The sequence below is a fragment of the Octopus bimaculoides genome, chromosome 20, assembly GCF_046866305.1.
Source record: "Octopus bimaculoides isolate indiv1 chromosome 20, ASM4686630v1, whole genome shotgun sequence".
Taxonomy (NCBI): domain Eukaryota; kingdom Metazoa; phylum Mollusca; class Cephalopoda; order Octopoda; family Octopodidae; genus Octopus; species Octopus bimaculoides.
The window spans coordinates 10,020,710-10,031,610 of record NC_142947.1 but is presented as its reverse complement, the minus strand read 5'-3'; the positions used below and the strand labels follow the sequence as shown (position 1 = coordinate 10,031,610).

Sequence of the window (10,901 nt, the reverse complement as noted above, 5' to 3'; positions counted from 1 at the left end):
ACAACAGTTCATAAAAACACATGCAATAAGTTATAGAAACATTTGTAGCTGAATAAAATTCTAAAGACGAAAATTGGTGTCAAGATCGATTAAAAACCAAAATTATTGGACTGTGGCCATACTGGGGTATCGCCTTAAAGGGTTTAGTCGGACAAATCGGCTTCGTTACATATTTTTAAGTCTGGTACTGAAGCTATCGTTGTCTTTGGCGAGCCTCTCGCTTACAGGAACGTAAACAGTGTTATCACCTGTGTGCAGGTGGGTAATCCTAAATGTTTTTAATTCTGTGTGCTTTGTAGCCATGTAGATTTTGGCTTCAGACCCAGTGTGCGGCACTGGTTGTATCCACTCACAAGGCTTTGGTCGGCTCGAAGCTATAGTAGGAAGACGCTTGCCCAAGGTGTCACGCAGTGGGACTGAACCCGGAACTATGTTCTTAGGAAGCAAGTTTCTTACCACACAGCCACGCGCATTTATAGCATGACTAAGAATACAGATTTCTTTTATTTATATATATATATATATATATATATATATATATATATATATATAAAAAAGAGCGACTAGGAGGAGATAGAGACCATATATTTCCAATAATATTTTGATGCCCTAAAGGGCGCAGGAATGGCTGTGTGATAAGTAGCTTGCTTACCAACCACATAGTTCCGGGTTCAGTTCCACTGTGTGGCAACTTGAGCAAGTGTCCTCGACTATAGCCTCGGGCCGACCAAAGCCTTGTGAGTGGATTTGGTAGATGGAAACTGAAAGAATCCCGTCCTATATATGTATCTATATATACATATGTATGTGTGTGTATATGTTTGTGTCTGTGTTTGTCCCATCAGCATCGCTTCACAACCGATGCCGGTGTGTTTACGTCCCCGTAACTTAGCGGTTCGGCAAAAAGTGACCGATAGAATAAGCACTAGGCTTACAAAGAATAAGTCCTGGGGGTCGATTTGCTCGACTAAAGGCCGTTCTCCAGCATGGTCACAGTCAAATGACTGAAACAAGTAAGAGAGTAAAAGAGTAAAGAAGATTAATAACGTTAAGAATTGAAACCGGTCCCGGATTAGAATGATCTGCAAGCAAGAAGCTGTGACAAATTAGGGGAAAAAAACTGAAGTTGAAATGATGGAATAATTTAAGGTTTATTTAAAATCAACACAAAGTATTTTTTCTGAATTTCTAGCGTAGGCCATAAAGAGTAAACCAAAAGGTCCAGTGGAGGAACGTGTCTTGCAGGGTCTTAACCGTCTCCCCACTTAATGGTAGTGTTGTATTGTTTGTTTTTCATTCGTTTTATAATCATAAATTTATCATAAACTTTCCATTCGTTTTATTATAAATTTTATTATCATAAATTTCATTTCTATATATTTCCATACGCTTCCCGACCCCGTGTTTATTTTGTATCATCCCCTCTGTGTTTGGCCCTTGTGGCTTGAATACAATCCTTATTCCTATGCATTAGTAAAGTCTATATATTTTGGATGGGTTGGCAGCTGAACGACAAACTGTACGCGGCCTGGTGTCTACTCTCGAAAATAGTAGCTCTTCGCCCTGACGACATCATTCACGACTGATCTCAAAAGAGACCCGTTTCACTGGCCACCGGTTTATAAGTGCACAACTGTCGCAAGATTTTGATTTTCGATCTTTTGTACTTTGGTCACATACACTCGTAATTCAGCCGTATATAACTGGACCAATCAGGTATTATTGCAACTATCAGGACAGAACTAAACCGAGGAGAGATAATAAAAAACAGGATGGGTGGGGAGCGATGTTGCCCTTCTAGCATAGCTCTGGTCATTGGTTTAAGCTATCTTACCACGAAAAAGTTGCATACTTTAAGATAATGAGAACCACAACTCATTCAATGTTCGTATTAAGTTGCAAGTATATGAATAGTTCGTATACTTCGTAGGGCTATTTCTATCAGCTCTTACAGAATCGTCCATAGTTTCTAAGGAAATAATCATTCTTTGTTGATTTTAAACCAAATGACATGAAAAATTGCTGAATGTTTGACCAGGTCTTGTAAATACTGGTTTCAAATTTTGGCACAAGGCCAGCAAGTCCAGAAGAGGGGGTAAACCAATTATATTGACCCCAGTACTCAACTGGCATTTATTTTATTTACTCCGAAAGGATGAAAGGTAAAGTCGACCTCGGCGGAATTTGAACTCTGAACGTAAAGACGCTAAGCCTGTTGTCCGGCGTGTTAACGATTCTGCAAGTTCGCTACCTTAGGTTTTGTAATTATTCCAAGAAAGAATAGATGCGTGGTGAACAACAGCTTTCCTTATTTAGCTTTTCTTTTTCATCTTTAACTATTCCATTGTTTCTCCTTTCCTGTTTTCACTTCTTTAGCCAATCTTACAGGCAAGTAACTGTCTAAAGTGTTACTTGCATTTAAGGCATCGGAATCAACTAAGCGGTTTCAATTCTTAGCTGACGTGAAATTTTGCTTAAGGTATAGATGCCCTTAGATATCTATGAACGGAATATCTTGTCAGTTTCTGTTAAAAAAAATTTTTTTTAAGCAAAGAGAAAGACCGTGGTGGGCATTCATAAAGAATTAATATTCGGTGTTTATACGTCAGTCATGGAGCGTCTCACTAGTAGACAAAACCGATCATTTCGAGTGAAGACTTTCATTATTGTAGCAATTCGCAAGTTTAATTCGATTCGTTATATACAAATTTGGTTTTCTGTGGGTGGCATTTTGGTATTCGATCCTACTGTCATATCTTACATCATGTAAAATGTTACTCATTATCTGCAAAGTTCACGGTGTGAAGCTACTATAATATGACCAAGAAATTACAATCAAAATTAAAATCATCTTTGACAGAGCAGTCACTAATTCAAATGTCTTGTTTGTATTTAAATTTATTTACAATTATTCTTAAAAGCAATTAAAATATTTAAAAAGATAATATACAAAGTACATCTAAAAGTAAATTTTAAAAATCAGGAACGATCGCATCTATAAGGTTGAGGTTGGTTACAGATTTTAAACGACTGAAAAATTCGAAGCCAGCCTCGGTGCACAGAACAGAATCAAAAGTATGGCACTAACGATTAAAACGGCCAGAATAATCCAGTCATAATGTAAATAAATGATTATGCTAGCAGACAATACACTAAGTGAGGCACATAGGATGCAGTGAGCAAATCTCATTTTCGTAAACGGTTTCGAAAGCGGATAAACGAAATAGAGAATTGCCAACGAGCTGGCGCCAATAATGATGTGTAGAACAATTGTCCAATACTCTACAGTGCCTAGATTAGGCTTTACCAGCTCCACTAAACCTACGACACTGGAATATAAACAAAATAACGACAACAGCATGTAGTTGAACATCAACAAACCGGGCAAACGATAAGGGGTAGCGTGTTGTTGATTTTGCTGTTGCTGCTGCTGTTGTGATCCTCCCGGCGTGGTCGTTTCTGTGTTTTCCTCGTTGAGAGTTAGTGATGGGCGACGTGTTGTCCTCGATTCATTCGATGTCCGTAGCGAATTGTCCATAATTAGATAATCACCCGAAGAACTATCTGCATGATACACAGAACTATCTTCATTATTCGCAGAACTGTCTTCATTATCGGCAGAACTAACTGGGTTAGTTCTTTCTGGGTTCTCCATTATTTCTTCGTATATATTTTCCTTTTGCTGATTTTCTTCGCATACATCGTCCATTTGCTGATTTGAAGCCATCTGAATGAAAAGTTTTCTCTCTCTCTCTCTCTCTCTCTCTCGCTCTTCAATATTAGCAGTTTTGTATCTATTACTTTAAAAGAAACACTAGAAACTCAGTAACACTTTGGCTTGATTCAAATATATAGTCTTAAATAAACTATTCCATCGTTTCGTCTTGGGTCTTTCTATTTTCTTTGGTCAATCAAAATTTCTTGAATGCAGATCATTGTAATCTACGAAACGGTTTCAATTCACAGCCAACGTTATCAAATTGCTTCTAATGTCAATGTTTTATGAGCAGGATGGATACGAGTACTCGTTTCCGAAGAAATGTGTGCACTTTTTCCGGCGACACTTTGCTTTATTGTTCTATACGGATAATTATACAGATACAGTAATGGATTTTACAACTAAACACGACGGCCCACCTTGACTCACGGTGGAATATGCGAAAATTAACATCAGCTGAAATACAGGATGTGACAGCTGGTTGTACGAGGCACATATTACCTAGTTTGAAAACCCTGTCTTACGAGTTTTATGTATGTCAGTAGTGTTTACTGTTGTCTTACCAGACGTCTACAGCAATTAGCAGCTAAACGGGTGAGTTCCCAGTTCTGTATACCGTGAAGTAGTAGCGTTGCTAAAGAAGACACGGACAAAGGGAACATAATCTATAATTTCCATCGCATAATTCTGATAGAAGCAATATTTAAGATTTTAACCAAGAAGCTATTAAGATGTTGGTACTTGTCGTCGGTTGCGTGTTCGGGAAAATGCAAATATGCGCAATATGCACCCGGTCTATCCAAGATAATTAAACCTCTTCTTCATACAATACATCGTAGAGATGGTTTGTAGTAAACCTGGATTTGCTGTAGATCTAATAAACTTGGATCAATTTTGATAGCTTGCACCATTGCTACTTGGCGGCTGTTCCCAAGGCAGACAGTTACTCTCTTGTCTTCAACGGCATTTTCTCGGGGTAGTCAAATTAAACCTATCGGAACCGTTTAAAATTAAGCACTCAGTTCATCAAAAATGTCCTCTCTCAGATTTTCTGTACGTAATGATTCTCGAGCCACTACTGCAGAAATGAGAGCTGTTGAGGAGTATCTCGTACGGACTGGAATTCGAAAGAGCCGTCTTGACATATGCAGACACTGTCATCGTCATGGAATTGAATACCAAGAAAATCGAGGTGATCGGCACCATTCTTAAGGAATACGAATCAAAACTTAACATGAAGAAGTTGATTGACTTATAGTTCGGCATCTGGAAAGGTAATTCCATGCGGTCAGACAGTGTTGTGGGGCATTGGACGTAGGGAAGCAGAGCCAGTCTCCCAACTCCCTCCCCGTAAAGGAAAAAAGGGAACAAAGTGATAAAATACTTAATTTTTTTATGAACTAATGAACAATTAAGGGAAATCAAGATCTGGGATAGTACGGTAGTGGTAAATACTTGGAACGAAATGTCCAAGCATTTGGGATGTGCAATAGTTGATACATCTGATAAAAAGAAATTGGATAATTACGAGGATAAAGCGAAATACTTCGAAATTAAAATGGACAAAACAGAAATACCATTTATGATAAGTGCTGGTAATTTGAAAACGGACATTGATATTAATGTCTCAGACTATTTTAAAAAGTAATCAAAAGTGAAATGAAGGAGTCCGGACATGGGGTCGAGGGTCATCATTACATCATTCGTTTTACGTTTCATTTCACCCTTACATCCATTTTCACCCACCCACGTGTTTGTCTCGTCTTGTCTGTCCTTGTATTGTCCCTTGTAATATTTAACCCCTTGTGAGTAATAAAGAAGTATTGAAATGAGGTGCCGGAAGTGAAAAACACTATAAATCTAAGCGCAGACGTTTGTTTAAGAATATCGAAGTTTCTAAGTCAATCCCTCTACGTGACATTTTGAGTCGGTGTCTTTTAAGACCTCTAGGAGTGAAATTTGTTAAATGTTTATTTGGAAACTCGTCTCAATGACTGCTGCTGTTTTGTGGGTTGGTAGGCTTAACAGTTACGTTCATTCACAATTATCACTAGACTGGGAATAATTTTCTTCTTTCGTGTCACCAATGCCATCTTGAAAAGCGTTACGGTCGTTACTTTTTTTACTAAGCCATAAAACATGACATGAAATGTTTCCAGTCTTGAATTGAAACCAGTAGGTGTTTGCCGCTTGTCACGAATGCAACTTTCAAAAACATTTATAATATTGATTCTTGTGTCTAAGAACACAGACTTTATTAAGAAAGGGAAAGTGAGAGGATGTAGTGTTTATACATTTCAAATGGCATGTTGAAGCGTAAGTGAAGTTTGATATCGTCGACTATGAACCGAAACCGTATTGTGGATTTGAATGAATGATTTGCATGCAAGAAACTTTGATTAATTATTGAAAATAAAAAGATGAAAGTTAGTTGAAAACGTTGGAATAGTCTATTTAAGGCCACTTTTTTTTTAATTCAAGGCGAAATACAGTTTAATTTTAATTGTTTCTTCAACAATAAATACAGAACATAACCAAGTGTTACTATTTCGGACAGAGGAAATCTTTCATTTAAGTTGGCTTCAAATCAGCAAAAGAATATGTCTCAAGAAATAATGGATAGTTTAGAAAGAATAGAAAACTCTGAAAGAACAGATGATTCTGAAAGACTAGAATACCCTGAAAAACTAGAAGACTCTGAAGAACTAGATGACTCTGAAAGACTAGATGGTTCTGAAAGACTAGATGGTTCTGAAAGACTAGAAGACTCTGAAAGACTAGATGATTCTGAAAGAATGGAAGATTTTGGAACAATGGAGGATTCTGAAACAACTGATGGAGATCGCTCTATGGATATTTTGAACTATGATCCAACTTTGTGCCATTTACTAATAACCCCGGTGGATCAGGGGCCAACACGTCGTCCGTCATTTTCTTCCTGTCTCGGTCGTGAGGAAAACCTAGAACTGACTGCGCGAGGAGAATCTCCACAACAAAGCCAACAGCAAAATAACAAGTATTCTAATATACACTGGCTCTATATAGTCGGTTATTTAGTGTTGGGTTTCGTCTGTCTATCCTGTAGCGCTGTATATCTGTTGCAACTCGTTCGCAATTATCAAAACATTACTGAGTTTTTGAGTTTAATTCTTGACGTAGTGATATTGTGCAACTCGTTTGCAATGCTCTTTATTGTTTTCCCGGCTTCGAAGCGAAGATCGGTTTTCCCAAATCGCACTCTTGTCCACTGTCTCCTATGTACTTTATGCAACCTGGTATGTTCAACCATAATCTTCTATTTACATTACGAGTGGATAATGTCAGCCGTTCTTGTCAGTAGTATCATACTTTTGGTTCTGTTTTGTCTACCGGGCACGAGATCAAATTTTACAGTGCTTTAAAATCTATAACCAACTTCAACTTGATATATTCGATCTCTCTTATTTCTTTTATTATTATTTTCCGAGTAGTCTGTCATAACTTTTAAATATTTCAGTTTTTTTTTTTTTTTTTTAATAATTGTAGATAAAACGTGACCTAATAATAGTGGCTACACTGTTAGAGATTAATTTTCTTTCCATTTTATTATTTTAAAATTTTATTTCATTGCAATTTCTTATCGAATTTTACACCTGAACTTTACAGAAAATTTGTAACACTTTATATGGTATAAGAAATGCTTGTATGATTTAATCCTAATATGCCTATTACATAAACCTCGACCCACTTACAACGGATCTAATAACACATCCGAATAACTATTACTGCAGAACTGTCAAGATTCCCATCGCCATTCCGCAGATAGATCGTTACGAAATAGTTTTTAACTGACGCAAACTATCTCTAGTTTCTTCGTACGAAGGTATGGCACCACTTATTGTCTTCTAATGAAGTTCTTCACGACTGGTGTCTAAAAGTTGACATTTTACTTTGATAGCCTCAAACACGCATTTCTTTAATAGATACTGGAAGGATAAAGGATATGGCGTTCATATAATTTCAAGGAATAAATTTTCAATGGCAGTTGAACTTTACTTGGAAACCTTGCTGAGGTTTAAATTCAAACCAAAGAATAGAAGACGAGTCGGATTCGGATGTCTCGCATACAAGCAACTGTGATTGACTAAAGAAAGAAAAAGGAAGAATAGTTCGTTTAAGACGATATTTTTTTTCTTCTTAGAAATTACAAAACCAAGGAAACCAGTTGTCCCTCCCTTACAAAACATGGTTAAATGCTGAAGTGCAGGAAGTTTTTCATTTCGTTTAAAGTATATAAGGGAAGATAATTTCCTCAGAAATAACAAACGATTTTGCTAGAGCTTATGCCCCCAACGAAGTAAATAAACCTATTGCAAGTATTTACATCTCACAAAAAACATTGAATGATTTTGTGTCCACACTATTCTCTTAACAATACGCTACCTTGTGGCAAGCGAGCTCAAACCTGTGATCGGAGCTATGCTACAAGAGCAACGTTGCTTCCCAAACTGTTTCTTTTTTGCCCATGGTGGTTCTTTCTCGGTGTAAAGACTTCGTTACCCACCACCACATTTCATGTTAGCTCCCTGCAATCTAAAATCGATTTCAACTTTCCACCCGGGAGTAGCCAGATCCTGGTTTCATCTTCTTTTTTGTGTTTTTAGTTCCCCGACTTTGTGTTTGTCGCGTTTGTATTGTCTTTATATGTTCGACGGAAGATTCTTTGTATCGCCTTTTATAGGTAATTAAAAAATCGATCCTGATTTCAGATTACTCTTGCACTGTTCACATCCCACCACCCGCTTCTCTGATTTCCCTAAAATGATAAATTCTAACTCTTTTGTTTATAGCATTAAACACGTATAACATTCAAGTTTGTAAGCCGACCTTAATGTGTAAAAATAAAGATATTGGAATTCAAATATCCTAACATTTTTCTATGATGCTTAAAAAAATATTGACCATGAAGGATTCTAAGTCTGCAATTTTTTAAAAAATAAAGACATTAATTTTTTTTCATCTTGTAAAAGTGTTTCGATTGTGTTTGAAGTGTGTAAATATATATATTTTGTTTGCATTTGGAAGCATTTGTTTTACTTTATAACTTCAAATGGTTATTTCAGATGAAATGTATTAGAGATTAAATGTAATTACATATATTTATATATTCCAAATGCGATCGAAATAAATATCGTACAGAACTAAATGCATTAAAACCTACTTTAAATGCGTACAAAGTCCTTTGTATTCAGTGATTGGTACAGTCGCTGTCCACCATGTACCCTTGTCAGTTGGTGACCTCTTGACCCTGTATAACTTTTTGTTGCATATAATTATGTGTATGTGTGTGTATATATATATATATATATATATATATATATATATATATATATATATATGCATATGGTTGGTAGATTTGTAGACAACTCAGCTGTGTTATATATAAAAAATAATCCCCATTTCTTCGCAAAGCGTAGTTTTAACCAAACGATCTCTGGGTTATGGACCCAGCATTCTTGCACTGCGTTATTCTGTTCAACAAATGATTAAACATATACATAAATAAAGTTGTATTCCTTATGGCGAGCTGGCAGAATCGTTACCGCGCCGGTCAAAATGCTTAGCGGCATTTTGTCCGTCTTCATGTTCTGAGTTCAAAGTCTGCAGAGATCGATTTTTGCCTTTCACCGTTTTCGGGTTCGATAAAATAAGTGCCAGTTGAGTACTGGGATCGATGTAATCGTCTTACTCACTCCCCGAAATTGCTGGCCTTGTGTCAAAATTTGAGATCCTTATTTCTCATGGTCTGTACAGGGTTAAATTACTTCTGTTACGTGATCAACCATATGTGTCTATTTGTTTCTATGGATGGGACTGTTTCAAATGTACGAAACATAGTATAACTACACAATATTTGTTGCATCCCTGATACGTTAATTTACTTACTGAAAAATGACATATTTCACACTACCGATACTCCGAGCATATATCTTATGCATATATCTATGCGTTGCAAATTTCTATAGGTGTAAATTTGTCATTTCCAAATCGGAAAGAAGCAAATCAATTCTGCTTCCCCTGCGCAACAGAACAAACGAACGTACTAGGACATTTATTATACGAAAACAATACGTGTACACTTTAAATGCGAACGAAATGTGTTTATATACAAAATTATACACTTTAAACGCAAACGGGATATGTTTATCATTCAGGTGTGGCTGTGTGGTAAGTTTGCTTCCTAAACACATGGCGCCGGTTTCAATCCCACTGCGTGACACTTCGGGTAAGGCAAGTGTCTCTTAATATAGCTTAGACCCGACCAAGGCCTTGTGAGTGGATTTCAGAGAAAGAAACTAGAAGCCCTTTGGCAGAAACCTCTCCAGTTTTTCTGTATTTATAAATAAATCTCATTAGTGGTAATAAGTTACAAGAAAAAAATTATAAAATAAAAATGACACTAGCTAGCGGGATCCGTGAATACTTTACGGAATTAATAGTAAACTTATTAGGTTATTTCTGAAAACTTTATTCAAACAAAAAAAACTGAAAACGTAGCCTGTGTCGTGTCTGTATCAAAAAATAGTCGCTCATCTGCTAATCATTGAAAAAGGAAGGAAATTGGAATACGATGATTACTTAATGCACTTTAAATATATATAGCTTGCTTACGAACCACATGGTTCCGAGTTCAGTTCCACTGCGTGGCACCTTGGGCAAGTGTCTTCTACTATAGCCTCTGGCTGACCAAAGCCTTGTGAGTGGATTTGGTAGACGGAAACTGAAAGAAGCCAGTCGTAAATATGTGTGTGTCCCCCCCCCCAACATCGCTTGACAACCGATGGTGGTGTGTTTACGTCCCCATAACTTAGTGGTTCAGCAAAAGAGACCGATAGAATAAGTACTAGGCTTACAGAGAATAAGTCCTGGAGTCGATTTGCTCGACTAAAGGCGGTGCTACAGTAAAAGAGTAAAATAAAAGAATATATATACACTCACACACTTTGTTGTACCTTATGTACAATTTTATAGACTTAATACACAACACTCCTTTCCCTCTCACCCTTCGCATTACCCTCTTTTTACTTTTACCCCTCCCCTTCAACTAGTCACGTGTAAGTGTTAGACTTTTGAATAAGGCAAAAGCTTAACTTAATAATAGTATTTTTTAAAAAAATATCTATAGAGTTACATTTCCCCATTT

General features: G+C 36.8%; 1 protein-coding gene across 1 annotated transcript; it reads right to left on the bottom strand.

Annotated features, from left to right (window-relative positions):
* Positions 1-924: 924 nt before the first annotated feature.
* LOC149131588 (uncharacterized) lies at positions 925-3,843 on the bottom strand. The gene is made up of 2 exons (XM_089337998.1): positions 3,382-3,843; positions 925-2,810 (listed from the first exon to the last, which is right to left on the bottom strand). The coding sequence occupies exons 1-2, from the start codon at positions 3,725-3,727 to the stop codon at positions 2,782-2,784; spliced, it is 375 nt and encodes a 124-aa protein (XP_089194124.1). The 5' UTR covers positions 3,728-3,843; the 3' UTR covers positions 925-2,781.
* Between the last annotated feature and the right edge of the window lie 7,058 nt (positions 3,844-10,901).